We start from the raw sequence: 22571 nt of genomic DNA on the forward strand, positions 1-22571 counted from the left end.
CCAAGGGCTCAGGGGTGTTATGTATACATAATAATCGTATAAACCATATCAGAGGATGTATATTATAAAAATCAATATTTATTTATGTATGCTATGTAAATAGCTAAATAAAGATACAAGGTATGTGCTATCCACAATTCTAAATGTAATATAATACAATAAAACAATAAAACACAACATAAAATTATTATCTAAAACTCCATGTATGACCGGTCATGTGTGTATACATATATGTCGATATCCACCTTTTATAAGGAAGCTCGATTATCTATGCATTCCCAATTTTTGCAATTCCTGGTGAATCACAGATATTGCAATTTACAGCGCTTTGATGTTTTATTAAAAAGTCTCTTTCATATAAGGGATGTGTAGAAAGTTTTAGATATAACTTTATCGTGTAATTAATGGTCCAAATACTGTTGTGGACAAAAATGTTCCTGCTGACTCGTTCCTGCTGGTTTGTTATTCAAAGAATCATTTATACAATTTCCCAGTCACTTCAGCTGTTGTGTATAACCGATATTGAGCAAAAGAGTGGGCAACTTTGTGCAATACCACACTATACCGGGCTGTACACCTCTATGTGCCTACCTTAGATTCGTGTTGTCGTTAGCAGAGTACAGGTGTCTGTGCAGCTCCATATAGTTGGTTATCTTGGTGACGTCACTCTCCACATAAACTTCTATAGAAAGTAGTTCCATTGCGATTCCTATATCCTTACTCTACGCAGAGTTATTGTGGAATCCTTTTTGAAAAAGAAAGGAATCCTTTAACAGGAAAGGGTAACTTCAATCATAGCAATCTTTGCTTGTACCATCAACGCGTTTCGCCATTTCACATGGCTTTATCAAGATGGTTTAAGGTTGTTTTCGGTATATTTATAAACCTTTACCTTATAGGTCATTGGCTGGCCAATTAGCTTCTTGGCTTAATAAAGGTGGAAGATTTTAAGGTGGATCGATAATCCACCTTAAAATACTTTCCATAGAAGTGTATGTGGAGAGTGACGTCACCCAGAGAACCAACTATACGGAATCAGATATATTAAGAAATATTTATTAATGAATAAATAGAACATATTATTTTATGTGAACAACATTGGAATGTGAAATATTAATATTTTCATGTCGGGTTAGTGCACTTAAGAAAACGCAATCAGCTTTGCGCGACTTGTGGGTGTTAGTTTTGTTTTTCACTTTTCGCTCTTCATTAAATTCTGTGGGGGAATAAATTAACACCATCGTGATATTCCAAGTTCTGCTTTTTGCGTGCATCGGGTTAGCGCTAATGTCTAAACTTTTTACTTTCAACTTGTAATAGGCGCACTACCCGACTCACACAGAAAGCTTACATCTAGCGGAGTTAACGTGTGAGTGGGAGCAAACAATAAAGCTCCACTTGAAATCTAGCCCGTAGTTTTTATTTCAAAATTTCACGTAGGCCTGTGTAGCTCTCAAAATAATTACACAAAAAGCTGATTGATTGAGTTTCCTTTTTCTAATCAGATCTGTTATAGGCATCATACATTGAAGCTCTCCACTATCAAAGCACTTCTCAAACTAAATCTCTGGTGGGCTGTATGAACCGGTTCTGGATCATAAGTGTATTGTGTATTATACAGAATCCAGTCAAGGTGTTCTCCCTGTCCCAGAGTAAAACAATATCAGGCCAATCTAGTTAATTAGGCAGGTTTTACAAAAATGAGTACATTTTATTTTAAGCCTGGAACAAGTACAACATAATACATAGAGTATGACAAGGTAGGTCACCGTTTGATAGAGATGATGTCATATTCCATAACACTGTTGATATGCAAGCCACTGGACTTTTTATATAAATATTAACATCCAACTATGCAATGTAAAATTATTCATGTAAATTATTATTGCTATATGTAGCTTATTTCAGTTAAAGGGACCTGAAACCCCAAATTTTTATTTCATGATTCAGATAGAGCAGGCAATTTTAAACAATTCTCTAATTTACTTCTATTATCAATTTTTGTTTGTTTTCTTGGTATCTTTTGTTGAAAGGCATTGACATAAGCCCAGGAGCCGGCCAATTTCTGGAGCACTTCATGGCAGCAGTTTTGCAAGAATTTTATCCAATTGTAAGAGCACGAGGTGGCAGCGCTATTTCATGTCATGTAGTGCTCCAGACCACCTACCTATATATTGTCTCTTAAACAAAGAATATTATGGGAACAAAGCAAATTTGATAATAGAAGTAAACTGGAAGAACATTTTTAGGTTTCATATCCCTTTAATGATCCTGTGATAATCTCTTTATTTTTCTCATTGCAGATGTTGGGGGGTACTTTGAGGAAGGCACATGGCTGAGATATAACTTCCAATCTGCAACAACTGCAGCAGTTGTCAGCCCCAAAGAACCAGCAAATATTCCTCAGAGTTCTGCATCAGACATTTCATGGATAAAAGAAGAATTGCTATTTAGCTTCAGCACAACCAAGGCCCCATGTGTTATCTTGTATGTGAGCTCCTACTCACAAGATTACCTGGCTGTTCTCCTTAAGTCCTCTGGTAAGTGTCTGCTTTATTTTACATAAAGCTACCATGACCCTTCTTTACTAAGATTTGTGATGCCACATTACACTTTCAAAGTCAAATTGCCACTGAAAGGGACAAGTTAATTTGTAAATTAAGGGGGCAGTAAACAGTAAAGTAAAATAAACTTTCATGATTCAAATCAATGTTCAAGTCACAACCCTACCAGTGACGTAGGAGTCCTTACGACCAATCATCTCCGACGCACGTTTCACCCTCCGGCTTTGTCAAGGATGACGTTCCTCTGCCATTGTTGTCCTTTTATTTCTCAAGACCTATATATTCATTGGATATCAGTAATCCTCTCACTTAATGACATAGGTATAATGGGATTAAATCTGATAGTTCATCGTTATGGAAAAAAAGGAACTCAAAGTGGTACATACAGAGCAAAACAAAACATGCTCAAAACAGAAAAATATATATTGAGAAACACAGTCAAAGATATAACAATTATAGAAATTTAACAATTATAAAAATTAAAAATACAAAAGATTAAGTGCAAGTTCGCATTCCTCTTCCCAAAAGTGGGCGGGTCGGTACTAGGGAATCGAACCCCGGGCCACAAAGGGAAAAAAGACTTACTGTACTATGCAGCTAAACCACTCCTCTATATGGTATCTAATACTACATTGCAAAACTGAAATATACATATGCTGTTCTCCTAATTATGAACACTTCCATAATTTATAAACTGCTTAAGCAGTTCAAGTGGTTACAGCTAATTAGAGTATATTTACTAATGAGTTGTAACCACTTGAACTGCTTATACAGTTAGTAAATTATGGAATTCCTTTTTCATGGTTATATACATATCTACACATATTTGGATAACTGTATTTTAATTTTAAAAGTCAGGAGTCTCCCACCCAATAATATTTCTTACTTTTTCTTGTGGTAACGGAGCCTAATTATAGACTTGCTTTAAAATGATTGCCTGTCTTTTAGGTATCTTACAAATTCGTTATAATTTGGGAAATACCAAAGAACCATACAATGTGGATATTACAGATCACAGAAATATGGCAAATGGCCAACCACACAGCGTCAATATCACCAGGGTCGGAAGGAATATTATTTTCCAGGTAAGTGTTTTTTTGTGCATCAAGACAAAATAATGGATTGTTGTAGAACAAGTATGTTATCTGTAAAGAATATTTGTAGCATTTCTGTTGTATAAGAAGTATGAATAAGAACAATGTCATTGAACCAATTACATTTGAATTATGTAGTTAAAGGGACATAAAAGTAATTTTGTTGCATCTAAAAGAGATAATTTTAAAATGTATTTTTTTTTTATTTATTTATTTTTTGTTCTTTTGTAAAATAAATGTTCCTTTACAAGAACAAAAAAATATTTTTGTTTTTACGTTTCTGAGGCATGTCACAGCTTTCACATAAAAAGGCAATTTACTTTGACAAGCTGCCTCATTGGATTTAAATCTGCAGGAAAACTCTTTCAAATAGGTTAGGATCCCTTTTTTCTATCCCACCTCCACTGGGAGGCAAGTTTCTGCTGCTGCTGGAAAGTTTACATAGCGTTCCTATAGCTAGTACTGCTGAATTTAAATGTTCATTTTATGTGGCAGTTTCAAGAGGCAAAAGCAGTTATATAAGAAGTTATGGGAAAACAATTTAATACACTCAAGCAGGTAAATGGATCACTAGGAACTCATTAAAGGGTAGACAATTTTACAGTACACTGTCCCTTTAACCTTTTAATGCAATATTTAAATAGTACTCTCTGTATGCATTAAAGACACTTTAGACATTATTGTCCCTTTAATGCCAAATACCACAAAGACTGTAAACATTTTAAAACTTATCATTTGGGGGTGCTGATGTGTCCTCTGTATATTTAAGCTGCAAACAGTCTCTTACATTTTTCCTTTGCTTTCATTATGTTCCCTGCTGTTGTCCTGTTTAAAGGAACATGACATCCAACATTTTTCTCTCATGATTTAGACAGAACAAACAATTTTAAACAGTGTTCCTATTTACTCCTTTTATGAAATGTGTTTCATTCTCTTGGTATCCTTTGTTGATGGAGCAGCAATAAACTACGGGCAGCTATTTGAACATATTGGATGAGCCAATGACAAGATGCATATATTTGCAGCCACCAATCACCAGCTAGTTCACAGTAGTGCATTGCTGCTCCTGAGTCTACCTAGATATGCTTTCCATCAAAGGATGCCAAGAAAACAAAGCAAAGAAGATAGATAATAGAAGTGAATTTGAAAGTTGTTTAATATGATGCAATGGCCCCAAGTTATCAAGGTCTGTCGGACCTGATCCGACAGTGCGGATCAGGTCCGACAGACCTCGCTGAATACGGCGAGCAATACGCTCGCCGTATTCAGCATTGCACCAGCAGCTCACAAGAGCTGCTGGTGCAACGCCGCCCCCTGCAGACTCGCGGCCAATAGGCCGCCAGCAGGGGGTGTCAATCAACCCGATCGTACTCGATCGGGTTGATTTCCGGCGATGTCTGTCCGCCTGCTCAGAGCAGGCAGACAGGTTATGGAGCAGCGGTCTTTGTGACCGCTGCTTCATAACTGCTGTTTCTGGCGAGTCTGAAGACTCGCCAGAAACAGGGGCCATCAAGCTCCATTCGGAGCTTGTTAAATAGAGGCCTCTGTCTGAACCATGAAAGAAAAAATGGGGTTTCATGTTTTTTTAAATGAGGCTTCAGGATGTTGCTGGTCCCAGGAACAGTTTAAAGAACGTGACTAACTATTAAAGGGACAGGAAACAAAAAGTTGTTATTGTTTAAAAGATAGACAATACCTTTACTACCCATTCCCCAGCTTTGCACAACCAACATTGTTATATTAATATACTGTATAACATTTAAACCTCTACATTTCTACCTGTTTCTAAGCCACTATAGACAGCCTCTTATCACATGCTTTTTTATTAGATTTTCACAACAGGGGAGTGCTAGTTCATGTGAGCCATATAGATAACATTGTGCTAACGCCCGTGGGTTGTGGCAGACATTGCACTAATTGGCTTAAATGCAAGTCAATAGATAATAAATCAGAAGTCATGTGATCAGGTGGCTGTCAGAAGAGGCTTAGATACAAGGTAATCACTGAGGTAAAATAAACGTGTTTTCTGTGCAAAACTGGGGAGTGGTTAATAAAGGAATTATCTATCTTTTTATACAATAACATTTTTTGTGTTGACTGTCCCTTTAAAGAAAAGAAGCTGTCTATTTAATCCAGGGCTCTTCTTGATAAACTTGTCTCCTGCCATTGTGAATGTTTAATCATTTAAGCAGCCCATAGTCAGATTGCTTTGTTTTTGTTATAGTTGTTATATTCTCTGAGACAATCTATGGTTTAGTTTTACACCAGGGTGGGCCTGTACACCACTCTGAAATTATTGGATTGTTATGCATTGTATTATTTCTAAGCTTCAACCATAGTTATAATGAAAAGCTACCATAAATGTACAGATTCTGATGGGATTTTATTACTCTTCGGCATTTCAATAAAGAGGATTTTAAAACGCACCAAGACCAAGTGATAAGGAGTAATATTAAAAAAAAAATCTGATTTATTTCTGTTCAGAAATGTCATTCATTTTCTTGTTATCCTTTGTTAAAACATAGATCAGGCTAAAGAGCATGCATGTGTCTAAAAGGGACAGTCTACAACAGAATTTTATGTTTTAAAAAGATAGATAATCCCTTTACTTTACTTCCCATTCGCCAATTTTGCAAAACCAACACAGTTCTATTAATACACTTTTTACCTCTGTGGTTACCTTGTATCTAAGTCTCTGCAGACTGCCCCTTATCTCAGTGCTTTTGACAGACATGCAGTTTAGCCAATATGTCAGGCTCCTAAATAACTCCACGGGAGTGAGCACAATATTGTCTATATGACAAACATGAACTAGTACTGTCTAACCGTGAAAAACATTCAAAATGCTTTGAGCTAAGAGGCGTTTTTCAACGGTTTATAAATCAGTTTGAGCCTACCTAGGTTTAGCTTTTCAAAAATACCACCAAGAGAACAAAGCAAATTTGATGATAAAAGTTAATTGGAAAGTTGTTTAAAATTGCATGCCCTATCTGAATCATGAAAGTTTAGTTTTGACTTTACTGTCCCTTTAAATTGATATAAAATCCAATTTATTTTTTCATGATTCAGATAAGTATGATGTTTTGAAAAACGTTTTAATTTCTTTCTATTGCCAAATTTTCTTTGTTCTCTTGGTACTTTTTGTTAAGAATCAGGGACATAAGCTCAGGAGCGTGCACGTGTCTGGAGCACTATATGGCAGAAGTTTTGCTAGAATGTTATCCATTAACAAGAGCAGTAGAGGGCAGCACTATTTCCTGACATGTAGTGCTCCAGACATCTACCTAGGTATCTCTTTAACAATGAATACCATGGGAACAAAACTAATTTGATAATAGAATTAAATTAGAAACTTTTTTAAAAATCATATGCTCTGTCCGAATCACAAAATAATTTTTTGATTTTCATATCCCTTAAAATGGATATGAAACCCAAATATTGTCTTTCATGATTCAGATAGAGCATGCAATTTTAAGTGACTTTCAAATTTACTCCTATTATCAATTTTTCTTTGTTCTTTTGGAATCTTTATTTGAAAAAGCAGAAATGTAAGCTTAGGAGCCAGCTAATTTTTGGTTCAGCACCTGGGTAGCGCTTGCTGATTGGTGGCTGATTGGTGGCTAAATGTATAAATTAGAAGGTAGCTTAAAATTGCATGCTCTATCTGAATCATGAAAGAAAAAAAATGGGTTTCATATCCTTTTAAGAACAGTATTATAAGACAGCAGTGTTTGCAACAATGTTTATAACTACATTACATATATACACTCCTAAGCCTACTTCAATATGCTCTCATGGAAACTTTCAACATATGAAACCAAAAGAAAAAAGTAACTTTGAAAATAGAAGAAATTGGATTTTTAAAAATGCAATTATACACTGTATCTAAATAATAAAAGTTTATTTTTTACTTTAATAGCAGCACATTTTGACTCTTGTTTTGATTAATTTGCACATCCCAATGTTTTATTTATTAACTTTATTACAACTCAATGACCTTTGGTTGTCTAGTAGCAGTGCATGGAACTGGACAAGCTTTTCATTAAAACAAGTGAGTAGCGATATAGGAGTCAAATAATGTGAAAACACTTTTGCATCTATTTTAAAGGGCCATTAGCGTAAAAATGACATGCACTAATCCTTTAGAGCATGTCATTTTAACACTATCGATGCTGCAATGCAACCCCACAAAGGGGTTAAACACATACATAAAGTCATGCAGAGCAATGCTGGTCCCAAGTGGAAACTGACACTGATCTGATCAGCATAGCTAATTTCATAACCCAGCTCTGTGACTAGCACTGCTGATTGGATCAGAGCTGTTCTGATCCGAAGCTGGACGTCAGCTATGTGATTAACCTCTTTGCAGAGCTGAAACACATAGCTGGATTAGAGCATGTAATTTTAACATTATAATGTCCCTTTAAGCTAAGCATACCTCTAACAAGAGGTTAAAAAGTTATATCATGTGACATCAGACAGATATTATATAACATTATATTTATGGCTACGTTTTTATAATTAGTGCTGATCTAGTTTTGCTCCCTGTACTATGTGTAAAAAAATTAGCAGGTGCAAGAGATCATTCTTTTTAATATCTGAGATTTATAAAATATGAATGAAAGCCCTGCAGGGCATGTGTTTACTAAGTGTTTTTATTGCCTGCTTCTTAGGGGTTTATAAAATGTTCAGTTTGTTAGTGGGATTCAGTTTGCGTTTACCATCTGACTCAAGCAAGCTTTTGGCACTGTTTTGACCTCCCATAGCACTCTAATTATTGGTTCATATACAGGGAGTGCAGAATTATTAGGCAAATGAGTATTTTGACCACATCATCCTCTTTATGCATGTTGTCTTACTCCAAGCTGTATAGGCTCGAAAGCCTACTACCAATTAAGCATATTAGGTGATGTGCATCTCTGTAATGAGAAGGGGTGTGGTCTAATGACATCAACACCCTATATCAGGTGTGCATAATTATTAGGCAACTTCCTTTCCTTTGGCAAAATGGGTCAAAAGAAGGACTTGACAGGCTCAGAAAAGTCAAAAATAGTGAGATATCTTGCAGAGGGATGCAGCACTCTTAAAATTGCAAAGCTTCTGAAGCGTGATCATCGAACAATCAAGCGTTTCATTCAAAATAGTCAACAGGGTCGCAAGAAGCGTGTGGAAAAACCAAGGCGCAAAATAACTGCCCATGAACTGAGAAAAGTCAAGCGTGCAGCTGCCAAGATGCCACTTGCCACCAGTTTGGCCATATTTCAGAGCTGCAACATCACTGGAGTGCCCAAAAGCACAAGGTGTGCAATACTCAGAGACATGGCCAAGGTAAGAAAGGCTGAAAGACGACCACCACTGAACAAGACACACAAGCTGAAACATCAAGACTGGGCCAAGAAATATCTCAAGACTGATTTTTCTAAGGTTTTATGGACTGATGAAATGAGAGTGAGTCTTGATGGGCCAGATGGATGGGCCCGTAGCTGGATTGGTAAAGGGCAGAGAGCGCCAGTCCGACTCAGATGCCAGCAAGGTGGAGGTGGAGTACTGGTTTGGGCTGGTATCATCAAAGATGAGCTTGTGGGGCCTTTTCGGGTTGAGGATGGAGTCAAGCTCAACTCCCAGTCCTACTGCCAGTTTCTGGAAGACACCTTCTTCAAGCAGTGGTACAGGAAGAAGTCTGCATCCTTCAAGAAAAACATGATTTTCATGCAGGACAATGCTCCATCACACGCGTCCAAATACTCCACAGCGTGGCTGGCAAGAAAGGGTATAAAAGAAGAAAATCTAATGACATGGCCTCCTTGTTCACCTGATCTGAACCCCATTGAGAACCTGTGGTCCATCATCAAATGTGAGATTTACAAGGAGGGAAAACAGTACACCTCTCTGAACAGTGTCTGGGAGGCTGTGGTTGCTGCTGCACGCAATGTTGATGGTGAACAGATCAAAACACTGACAGAATCCATGGATGGCAGGCTTTTGAGTGTCCTTGCAAAGAAAGGTGGCTATATTGGTCACTGATTTGTTTTTGTTTTGTTTTTGAATGTCAGAAATGTATATTTGTGAATGTTGAGATGTTATATTGGTTTCACTGGTAAAAATAAATAATTGAAATGGGTATATATTTGTTTTTTGTTAAGTTGCCTAATAATTATGCACAGTAATAGTCACCTGCACACACAGATATCCCCCTAAAATAGCTATAACTAAAAACAAACTAAAAACTACTTCCAAAACTATTCAGCTTTGATATTAATGAGTTTTTTCGGTTCATTGAGAACATGGTTGTTGTTCAATAATAAAATTAATCCTCAAAAATACATTTTGCCTAATAATTCTGCACTCCCTGTATGAATTTGATTTCTCGGTTATAAAAGTATGATTCCCTGTTTAGTCTATGGACACAAATGTGCTTAGGTTTAAATCTGCCCTGGAAACATATTTATTTGTTACCCCCACGCAATGCTCTCTGAATCCTTTCTTATTATTACCAAATCCCAGGTCCTGCGCACACCTATGCACATATATTTTAATTTAGAAAAAATCACTTCTTCAGTCATCTAATAAGGGAAAGAGGATGAGTGTTAATCAGTTCCCTACATATTTTTTCATTTCTTTCTACCTGCTTTATATTTGTCTATAGGTTTCTTGCAACTATATTGTTTTTTGAGATGGTCAAGTAACACAGCTATTTATATGTCTTAATATGTAAAGATATAGTGCTATCGATAACTCAGTGTGCGCTATTCATATCGCAATCCTGCATTACCGCACAATCAATGGTAAAAAAAATGTACCAGCGAATGAAAGCAAGGCTGACATTTTTTAGCAAGCCCTACATTATCAATGGAAAGTGCAGCAGAGTTCACGGTCATTGCTCATATTACAAGTGTTGAGCTATGAGTTGTACACAAGCACAAACGCATGCACATGTGTGAACCCGAAACATAGCTTTTTTTGTACCAGAGTCATGTTACTCCAATAAAGGATTTTTATTTTTCTTAAGAATTGCTGCCACTGGATATGTGTTTCTATATAATTTAGTGGAAAACAGTACCCTTATTAGTGAAGTGCACTGGAATATATTAAAAAGGACTTGAATGGAAATATTTGAATACTGTGTGTGTGTGTGTGTGTGTGTGTGTGTGTGTGTATATATATATTGTGTGTGTGTATATATATATATATATATATATATATACACACACACACTCACTTATATACATACATACACATAAACTTATTTGCACTTACAAATCTGCACATATACATATATACTTTTAAACCCTTCCTAGTCAAACACCTTGTGATATACCATATCCCTTTAAATCACTGTTTAAACGTTTATTTTAAAATAGATAGATAGATAGATAGATAGATAGATAGATAGATAGATTAAAACTGTGAAGAACTCCACTATTTTACCTTGGTCTTAGCTCACCTTCGTGTTAGCAATCAAGTTTTTTAGTGCACCCCATAGTAGTCTATTAAGGCCAGATGTTAGTGCGCCCTGGCTTTTGCTCTAGTGCTAATATTTTACTCTAAATTTGTAATATAAGAGCAAAGATGAAAGTGCTATGGATGCCGTTTTAATTATTTTTAGCGCACCATAGTACAAACTTTTTTCCGCTTGTAATCTAGGGCAAAATGTTTTTGCCTACATGTCACTATTTCTAAATTAGGTGAGAAAAACAAAATTATATCAAATCCAAAATGCTAATATCTTAAAGATAGTATTTCAAAACTTAAACCATGAATCCATCCCCTATATATATTTTTGTGAACACAAATACACACCTATGTATCATTAACCATTACCATGTATTGCAACCAGGTGTTTAAAATAACACGAGCCAAACGTTTTCTATATATAAATTACACACTCTAATGTTTACACTAGACGACCTGCAAATCTCTTAGTAAATATGGTTTATTTCTGTACAAGCTTTTATAGATTACTGCCTGAACAAATATATATTTACTGCCCTATTTGTTCTCGCATAAAAATGAACTAACTGCATCTCTTTATAGCTTGGGACGAGTGGCTTTGCCAGGAGATTATCTAGTATTTAAATTGAGTTGCTATCATATTCTAGCATCAAACCAAACACACTAAGATACAAAGATGTGTCATGACCATGTGTAATTTTTACACGTGTTTGGCTGTAGCTTGGGACGAGTGGCTTTGCCAGGAGATTATCTAGTATTTAAATTGAGTTGCTATCATATTCTAGCATCAAACCAAACACACTAAGATACAAAGATGTGTCATGACCATGTGTAATTTTTACACGTGTTTGGCTGTAAGTTAGAGACTAAGGAAAGAAGAGGCATTGATGTTGCACCTGGCACTATCACCATTTAGCCAAATCAGGGGCGTATTTTGGCCTAGGCAAATAAGGCACTTGCTTAGGGCAGCAGATTTTTTGGGGGAGCAGCACTTGCTGAGTCCCACTACACACACACTCACTACACACTGTGCTACACATGCACACTTCACTACACATACACACACCATAAAAACACACTCACCATATACACCAACACATATACACACAGACACACGCACACATATATAAAAGCACTTGCACTTGAACATGAACATTTACTTTGGAAATGCCATGGGGAAAAAAAGTCATGTTACACCCTCACCAAAACTTATTATGGCCAAAAAAGGCCTAAAACCTAGGGGGGGGGTGGGGGAAGCAAAATGTTGGGTGCCTAGGGCAGCAGAAAACCTAAATACACCACTGAGCCAAAAGCTTTAACTAACTGTTCATTTTTATGTTTGATCTATCTGTGTGTATATCTAAGCAAATGCTTGCTATTTTGTGTGTTGCATTTGATATCCTTATTTGAGATGTATATTAATTTTCAGACAAATGCACATTCGTCACGAAAATCTGAATGCAAAAAAGCTAATAAAGAAAATAAAAAAATACTGACGAAAATTATCAGCATGAATTTGTTTACTTTATTTTATATTTTAAGCAGTTAATACTTACCTCAGTGACTGTGCTCTCTATGCTCTCCAGAGCACATTAAGGTATGTAATTGTAGCTACAGGTAAACTTTCACCTGTAGCTTTGAATCATTTAAACAAAAACAAATATAAATGTTTAATGAAAATTCAGTTTTTGTTTTGTTTTAAACTATACAAATACCAAATAGTGCAGCCACCGAATATTCGGGGCAGCAAATTTCCCTGACTATTTGGGAATTACATTTTTTTCACGAAATTACATTTTCTTGGCAGCACATGTCTAGTCCTTATTTGATTTTCCTACACGACTTTTAAGGATTGACCCGCTCCGTGCCGCCGGGATGAAGATAGAAGACACCGCCCGGATGAAGATAGAAGACGCTGCCTGAATGGATGAAGACCTTGCCGCCTAGATTAAGACTTCACCGTCTGGATGTCCATTTTTTTTACTTTTGTTGGGTGTGTTTTTATTTTAGATTAGGGTTTGGGCTTTTTTAAAAGAGCTAAATGCCCTTTTAAGGGCAGTGCCCATACAAATGCCCTTTTTAGGGCATTGGGTAGCTTAGGTTTTATTTTGTTTTATTTTTTTATTTTTATAGGGATATTAGATTAGGTAGGTGTAATTGTTTTTATTTTGGATAATTTCGTTTGTTATTTTTTGTAATTTAGTGTTTGTTATATTTTTGTAATTTTGTATTTTGTATTTTTTTGTAATTTTAGACTTAAACTTTTTTAGTAGTGTTAGGTTTTTTTAAGTGTAATTTAGTTTATTTAATTGGTAGTTTTTTTAATTTTAGTATAATAGTTTAGTATAATAGTTATGTTAGGTTAATTGTTAGTTTAAACTTAGGTTTTTTAATTTCACAGGTAAGTTTTTATTTATTTTAAGATAGGGATATTGTAATTTTAATTCAAAGTTAGGGGGTTGTTAGGTTTAGGGGGTTAATATTTTAATTTAGTTTTTTGCGATGTGGGGGGCTGGCGGTTGAGGGGTTTATAGGTTTATTTAGTGGCGGTGATGTGGGAGGCCAGAGGTTTAGGGGTTAATAACTTTATTTAGTGGTGGCGATGTCATGGAGTGGCGGAATAGGGGTTAATAGCTTTATTATTGTGGCAGCGATGTTGGGGTGCGGGGAATAGGGGTTAATAACTGTATTATAGTGGCGGAATAGGGGTTAATAACTTTATTAGTGGCGCTGATGTCGAGAGCGGTAGATTAGGGGTTAATAATTTATTTTGGTGTCGGCGATGTCGGGAGCAGCAGATTAGGGGTGTTTAGACGTGGGGTTTATGTCATAGTGTTAGGTTTAAACTTAACTTTTTTTTCCCCATAGACATCAATGGGGTTGCGTTAGGGTAATCACCATTCCGCGCTTCAGGTGTTAGTTTTTTTTCTAACACGCTCTCTCCATTGAGGTCTATGGGGAAAGTGTGCACAAGCACATATTCGCAGCACTTGGATTATGTGCGGTATGGAGTTTATCGCCACCATATCGCACGCACAAGGCGGCTTTTTAGAAACTTGTAATGGCACCACTATGGAGGGTGAAATAACGCAATTTTTGTTGCGTTTGTTTCGCACCCTCTATAGCGCAAAACTTGTAATCTAGGCGACTAAAATGTATTAACCTCTAAACCGCCATCCCCCCAAAACGCAAAGTAATTATTAAAACTATTAACCCCTAATCCGCCATAATCCTAACATTACATAAAAAATAGAACCTAATATTTAATTTAAATACAAAATCTAAGATTACATAAAATAAAAAATCTCAGATCACAAAAAATAAAAAAATCTAAGATTACATTAAAAAATTAATGAAATTATTCAAAATAATAAAATTTAAACCTAATCTAATACCCCTATTAAAACAAAAAAGCAACCCCAAAATAAAAACACCCCCTAATCTAAGACTAAACTACCAAAGGGACTTTTGTATGGCATTGCCCTGAAGCAATCAGCTCTTTTACCTAAAAAGAAATACAAAATAACCCTTAACAGTAAAAAACCCCACCCACGCAACCCCCCAAAATAGAAAAGACCTAACTATAAAAATCTAATCTACCTATTGCCCCTAAAGGGGAATTTGTATGGGCATTGCCCTTAAAAGGGCAATCAGCTCTTTTGCTACCCATTAAAAAAAAAAAAACTAATCTTAAAAAAAAAAAAACACCCCAAAATTAAAAAAACCCAAGATATGTACTCACCGTTCCTGAAGTCCGGACATCCCTCGTCAACCAGGCGGCGACAAGTCTTCATCCAGGCGGTGACATCTTCATTATCGCAGGGATGACATCTATCTTCTTCCCTGGGGTGTTGAGCGGTCCTCCGATGGCGGTGGCGCGGTCATCCGTCGTGGAGGTTCCTCTTCATGTGATCATCCGCCACAAACTGAAGCTTGAATGCAAGGTACCCGTTTTATATTGGGGTACCTTGTATTCCTATTGGCTGAAAATTTCAAATCAACCAATAGGATGAGAGCTGCTTAAATCCTATTTGCTAATTTGAACAGCCAATAGGATTTACGCAGCTCTCATTCTATTGGCTGATTTGAATTTTTTAGGATTTTTTATTTTGATTTTAGTTTAGGATTTTTATTTTGGTATTTTGGTATAATAGTCTTTTTTTATTTTATATAATGGGGGTTAACTTAGGGGGTGTTCGGTTAGGGGGCTTAGTAATTAGATTAATACTTTTGTATTGTGGGGGGATGGCGGATTAGGAGTTAATAGGTTAAATAGGTAGATTGCATTGTGGCGGGGGGGGATTAGGAGTTAATAGTTTAAATAGGTACTTTGCATTGTGGGGGATGGCAGTTTAGAGGTTAATTAATTTTATTGTTTGTTGCGATGTGGGGGGATGGCGGTTTAGGGGTTAATAAATTTAATAGATACTTTGTCATATGGGGGTTGGCATATTAGGGGTTAATACATTTATTAGTTATTATTGCGGTGGGGGGATGGCAGTTGAGAGGTAGATAATTGCGCATGCGTTAGGTGTTTGCTTTTATCATAACAGCGAGGGACGGGTAAAATATATATGCGCCGCACTTGTATGAGGCGCCGTATATTTGATTGAGTGTAAGTGTAGTGTAAGTTTGGGTTACCATAGTAACCAATTATTTTTCAAGAAATCCGGCATCGGGTTGAAGCGTTAACACAAGGCTACACCTACACGAAAAGGGTAATTTTAATGGAAACCTGGTACTAAAATAGAGCCGTAAATTACTTTTAGCTGCCGGAAACTTCAATAGCTTACGGCTCCATTTTTAATGGCTCAATGGAAAGGAGCCCTAAATGGGAAAGCCTGGTGAACTGTGCATCCACTCCGGTCTATAAATGAAGTCCAGCTCCATGTTTTGTAGGTGTTTGCTTATGTGTATATATGTGTATATTACATGCATATATTGATTATATCTACATGGTATTTGTATCACTGCTTTCCCAGTTTTAGCCATGATTTACCAAAGCAGAAAATGCACATTTATATTGTAAAATATTTTGTGTTGCTCCAAATGTTTTTTCTAGCCAAAATCTAAAATTCTTTACTTTTTTTGCATTTGAGAATCCCATGCATTTCTATTTCTTTTGTAAAAAAAAATGATTTATTCAAGTACACAAGCCCAACTTTCAAAATGATCAATTTAAATAAATGTAATTACCCACCTTGGAGAAGTTGGTAGGAGTCTGAGAAGAGACTCTTGAATATTTTAAAAACATTCACTTTTAATAAGCAAGAACCATCTGGTTGCTTAATTATAACACATTAGAGGTAGATTGAACTTGTGTAGAGATACTCTAGCAGCACAGAGCAAACTGTGAGCCTATTTCCAAGCACAGTACTGTGAGTTCTTACAGTGACTAGGAAGGTTATATTCACTGTCAGAAACCGGGGAGCAGCTGCAATATGACGGATAATCTTTCATGATAATGCAATAGATAACAAGAAAGCCCCTGGTGGGGTGCGGTTTGTCGGTCAAATTCACATTAACAACACTTTAGAGAATTTTTATTTTTTAATATGATTTTTAAACAGAAAAGTGAAAAGCCTTTTTTGTAATATAATAACTAGGTCTGCATAGTTTTATGGAGGGAGAACTGGGTAAAGTATTAAACATACATTTTGTTGTCAGAGAGGAACTAAAAGGTTTATCAAGTCTGTCCATATTTCCTTTTAGAGTATAAACTTAAAGGGACACTGTACACAAAAAATATGTCATCCATATAAAATAGCAGTATCTAAACATGTTACGTAATTTATTTATTACCTGCAAAAAAAAAGCTTAAAATTTTCTTTCATGAATTAGGAAGATTATGCAATTTTAAACAACTTTCTAATTTGTTTCATTCTCTTGATATACTTTGCTGAAAAGCATATCTAGATAGGCCCAGCAGCTTCTGATTGGGGGCTGCACATAGATGCCTCGTGTGATCGGCTCCCCTATGTGCATTGCTATTTCTTCAGCAAAGGATATCTTAAGAATGAAGCAAATTAGATAATAGAAGTAAATTGAAATGCAGTTTCAAACTGTATTCTCTACCTGAATAATGAACTAAAAAATTGGGTTTAATGTCCCTTTAAATTTAAATTTAAACTAATTTCTCTGTATCAGTTGTGTACTTTCTACTAGTGCTCATTGGTTAATAGGAAATTCCTACTAATGTCCATTGGTTGCTATGTACTTCCTGCCAAATAGATTGTCTCTTTTATTTATAGTCTTATTTATATATGAAAGGCAGCGTAAAGAGTCTGTCTGGAGGAAACAGTTGCACCAAACTACACTATGAACCCCTAAACTGCCACCTCCCCACATCGCAAACTACCTCTTTACACTATTAACCCCTAAACCACCACACACCCCACCGCAAAGTAAGCTTCTACACTATTTTCCCCTAAACTGCCAGCACCCCCACATCACAAAGTCTCCACTACGCTATTAATCCATTAACATCTAAACCCCTAACCTAACACCCCCTAAGTTAAAGGGACACTGAACCCAAATTTTTTATTTTGTGATTCAGATAGAGCATGCAATTTTAATCAACTTTCTAATTTACTCCTAGTATCAATGTTTCTTCGTTCTCTTGCTAACTTTAGATGAAAAAGAAGGCATCTAAGCTTTTTTCTTGGTTCAGAACCCTGGACAGCAGTTTTTGATTGGTGGATGAATTTATCCACCAATCAGCAAGGACAACCTAGGTTGTTCACCAAAAATGGGCCGGCATCTAAACTTACATTCTTGCATTTCAAATAAAGATGCAAGATCATCACATGACTAAGGGGTATTGACCCCGAAACGTTGTGGTTATTTTGTTATCTGATCCTGTGCCAATAAAACTTTGGATTATATGAGAAGTTTTCCTTCCTTTCTATTACCTCACACTATTATGTTTGAGTGTGGCAGTCACTCTGAAGGATTACTCTCACCTATTTGAGGACTTGTGCCCTGTGCTGGATTCTATCTTGATCACTATTTCAAATAAAGATACCAAGAAAATAAAGAACATTTGATAATAGGAGTAAATTAGAAAGTTGCTTAAAATTTCATGCTCTATCTGAATCATGAAAGAAAAAAAATTGGGTTCAGTTTCCCTTTAAGTTAACCCAAACTAGACTAACCCTACCTTTAAAAAATAAAAACGTACCTGTGAAATTTAAAAAAAATCTTACCTTTTAAAACTGAAACCCTACCATTACTATTAAAACAAAAAAAATACAATTGCTATTAAAAAATTTTTTAAAAAAATACCATTACCAAAAAATAACAAACCCTAACATAACATTTTTAAGGGCTATTTGTAGTTTAGTTTTAGAATAGCTTTTTTTTTATTTTTTTTATTTTGGGTTCTTAGACTAGGCATAACTCTTTTTGTTTGTTGTTTTTTGTAATGGTAGGGTTTTTTTATTTTCTTGTAATTATAGGGCTTTTTTATTTTTTGTAATTATAGGGCTTTTTTATTTTTTGTAATGGTAGGGCTTTTTTTAAAAAGCAAGGCTAGGTTTTTTTTATTTCTCAGGTAAGTATTTTTTTTTTTAAAGGTAGTTAGTTTTTTTTGGTGAAAGTAGGGTTAGTCTATTTTGGGTTAACTTAGGGGGTGTTAGGGGGTTTAGAAGTTAGTGGGTTACTTTGTATTGGGAAGCTGGTGGTTTGGGGTTAAAAGTGTAGTGAAGACTTTGATATGTGGGGGCCGGTGGTTTAGGGGTTAATGGTGTAGTGGAGCCTTTTTAGGTAGGCTATGTGGCAGTTTAGGGGTTAATTGAAAAGGGGCTTATGGTGATTCAGGTTAGCATGTGAGTAGGGTGTTACATTTTGTTCACACTTTTTTCTCCATTAACTTCTATGGGGGAATAGGTTATTCTGCTTTTTGAGCTTGACGGGTTAGCACTGGAGCGATAACTTTTTACTTTCAACTTGTAATACCAGATCAACCCAACGAGTACAAAAGGTTTACTTCTAGCACAGTTACCACTCTAGTGAAAGCGGTAATTAGTGCTCCACTTGTAATCTAGCTCTTATTCTTTATTATTTACATTGACCTAAACTTTGAAAATACTGATCATGCTGCTAAAATACCCAATGCAAAATTTGGATCCAAATAACCATAAGCAGCCCTATTAGGCCATTTCAGATGCAAGGTCCATGCAGCACTCATTATGCCTGGTGCATTCACAGCTAACACCACAAATCAGTTGCTTTGTCCCTTCAACCTTCATTATATTAACAATATGCCCATGTGAGATTCCAAATGGAGCTACCAAACCTACACTGCAAGCAGCCAGTTAAATGCAAAGCTACAGTAACAGCATAATGCCATGTTGGTAGCGAGAGGTGTATGCGCTGTGCTATTGCGGGTTCTCGTTGTCAGGATGCTGTGCTTTCAATGGATCCTCAGAGTACTGGCAGGGAATTGAGAGCACCAACTCTTTACCAAGGTATCTGGATCCTGGATGATGATTATAGGAATAATGTAGCTCATATTTGCAGACTGGATTTAAAGAGAATTGTATCAGACGCTAAGGACAAACCATAATAATAAAGGCTAAATAACAGTTTACAGTTTCAGAATCAGTAAGACTATTATTGTAGCGGGTAGTTAGCAGGTAAAGGTAAACTGGTGGAGGTGCTAGAGGGTATGTATGTGTGTATATGTTTGTGTGTTTGTGTGTGTATATGTTTGTGTGTTTGTGTGTGTATATGTGTGTGTATATGTTTGTGTGTTTGTGTGTGTATATGTGTGTGTGTATATGTTTGTGTGTTTGTGTGTGTATATGTGTGTGTGTATATGTTTGTGTGTTTGTGTGTGTATATGTTTGTGTGTTTGTGTGTGTATATGTGTGTGTATATGTTTGTGTGTTTGTGTGTGTATATGTGTGTGTGTATATGTTTGTGTGTTTGTGTGTGTATATGTGTGTGTATATGTTTGTGTGTTTGTGTGTGTATATGTTTGTGTGTGCATATGTTTGTGTGTTTGTGTGTGTATATGTGTGTGTATATGTTTGTGCGTGTATATGTTTGTGTGTTTGTGTGTGTATATGTGTGTGTATATGGGCAAAAAGAGTCAGTTGCACTCTCACAAACAGTTCTCCAAGGGCCAGGGTGCTAGAGTAGTTGAAATGTAGCAAAACAGGAAACAGCACTCTCTGGACTTAAGTAAAAAACAAGTAGTTTATTCAGTAACGTTTCGGGGAATGCTCCCCTTCATCAGACCAACAACATACAAGTGAAGCAAACATTTAAGCATACACAAACCCCTCCCCCTAGTGCAAAAAACCGCCAAAAATGGTTGTCATAGCAACCAAACAACCAGTTCAAAGTGTGGTTGTGTGTGTATATGTGTGTGTATATGTTTGTGTGTTTGTGTGTGTATATGTGTGTGTGTATATGTTTGTGTGTTTGTGTGTGTATATGTGTGTGTATATGTTTGTGTGTTTGTGTGTGTATATGTTTGTGTGTGCATATGTTTGTGTGTTTGTGTGTGTATATGTGTGTGTATATGTTTGTGCGTGTATATGTTTGTGTGTTTGTGTGTGTATATGTGTGTGTATATGGATATGTGTATGTATGTATGTATGTGTTTGAGTGTATGTGTATGTGTGCGTGTATAATTTATATATATATACATATATATATATATATATATATATATATATGTGTGTGTGTGTGTATGTATATTGCTCGTTAGCTAGGTCTTAAAATGGGGCCCTGCCACAGAGTTACATCTCTGTTTGCTAGGACTGATTTTGAATGATCGTTTGTTTATAAGTAGATTCCAATACAAAATTTTATTTTCAACTTTAAACTGAATCTTAAAAATACTGTCTGTGTCGGTAAAATACCATCTGTGTGGAAACTGGCAACCCCATGTACCAAGCTAGAGTATCTGGTAAGAGGGTCTGAACACAGAGTATCTGGAGGAGCAAAGACAGTCTGGGATATATAGCAGTTTATAGCAATATTTGTGGAATATGTTCACAGGAACAGGCACAGAGAAACTGATATAATCTTGTTTAGCGCCGAGCCTGTGGAGTATTTGCAGAAATGAGCAGAGCATGAAAGAGAAACCAACTGGAAACTATAAAAAAACAAACAAGACACTGTACAGACTAAAGGGAAGACACTACATGCACAGGAAGTTAAAACAGAAAAGCTGCTTCTGGAAGAAAAAAAAGTCAATATAAGTTGCAGAGAGAACAAATGGCTGTGTTCAAATAGATATACTTATGCTGATGTTCTCAATGGATCTTCCTAAAATAAGGCCTGCTGAGATTAAATCAGGTGGTGTTAAATTAACTAAATTAATTCATTCAAAATCTAAAAATGGCAAGGCTCAGGCAGAAGTGGCTGAGGAAAATGAATATCCAGAGCAGCTTGATTGACAGCGCTAGAATTTAGCAGACAGATTTGCAGTGCTGTATATATAGTAGCATATTTAGTTTTGTGTCCAGATATGACAAAACCAAAACAAACAGCAGCAAGATGGCATGCCCCTAACCTTTCCTGGAGATTGTGTAGAGGCTGGTAGCTTAGTTACGGATATCCAGGGACAACGTTGAGGCAAACTATATAGTATATGAAATATACTGCTGCCGTATAGTGCTCAAGACATGGTAATGTCCATTAGCATGTCTAGATGTTTTCTTCAACACAGGATTCCAAGAGCTAATTTGAACCATGAAAATTTCATTTGGACTTTAATGTCCCTTTAAGATTCCATTCTGCTTAGACAGAGGAGTAAATTTACCATCCCTGTGGGCCGACAGGTTTGCAAGTTTTGAACCTGTCCTTCTGCAATCCCCCCTTGCGATGTTTCATTGCAGGGTGAAATGTATCATTGCACAAAAGGATTCTTGTGCCGCACCTTCTGCTCCAGCACAACCAAGTTTGCTAGAGCAGGGCATGTCAATCACCCTTAACAAGCGTGTGTCAGGTACTTGATTGTGCCACCTCTGAGGTGGTGGAGAGGAAAAAGAAGCAATTTCTACTTCCTAAATTTGTGGTTTGTTTCTGCTGCTCCACACAGCCCAAATAAATCTGACCTAGAATCTATATGCTATAATATGTGATTTTGTCAATATTTAGGTGAATATCTGTCCAGGATAGAGAGGACCCTTGACTTTTAGCAGTGTGTTGAAGGCATGTAGTAACATTGTTCCACGTGTTCTTTCACTAACAGCTGTAGGTGCCTCAATGGATAATTGTTCATTCCAGGAGCATAGGTTATGCTGCCTCAAACATTCGAATAATATGTGCACTTTAATTTTCAGTTTGATGTCTTATCTGAAGATAGTGATGTAGGCAAAATAAAACAGGTTTTATCCTTTTAGGCAGCCTTAGCGTTGCCACACAGATGGTATTTTACCAACATGGGGCCACATTACAAGTGGCACGGTAAATCCTTTCTTGCTAGCACAAGAGCGGAAACCGT

General features: G+C 36.3%; 1 protein-coding gene across 1 annotated transcript in view; it reads left to right on the forward strand.

Moving 5' to 3' along the window:
* CNTNAP2 (contactin associated protein 2) overlaps window positions 1-22571 on the forward strand; it is a 2991056-nt gene that overhangs the window by 2815090 nt on the left and 153395 nt on the right. Inside the window, exons 20-21 of the mRNA XM_053715812.1 lie at window positions 2304-2540; window positions 3513-3649. Coding sequence (XP_053571787.1) covers window positions 2304-2540; window positions 3513-3649 — 374 coding nt within the window. The remainder of the gene's footprint in view (window positions 1-2303; window positions 2541-3512; window positions 3650-22571) is intronic.

The sequence above is a fragment of the Bombina bombina genome, chromosome 5 (genome assembly GCF_027579735.1).
Source record: "Bombina bombina isolate aBomBom1 chromosome 5, aBomBom1.pri, whole genome shotgun sequence".
NCBI lineage: Eukaryota > Metazoa > Chordata > Amphibia > Anura > Bombinatoridae > Bombina > Bombina bombina.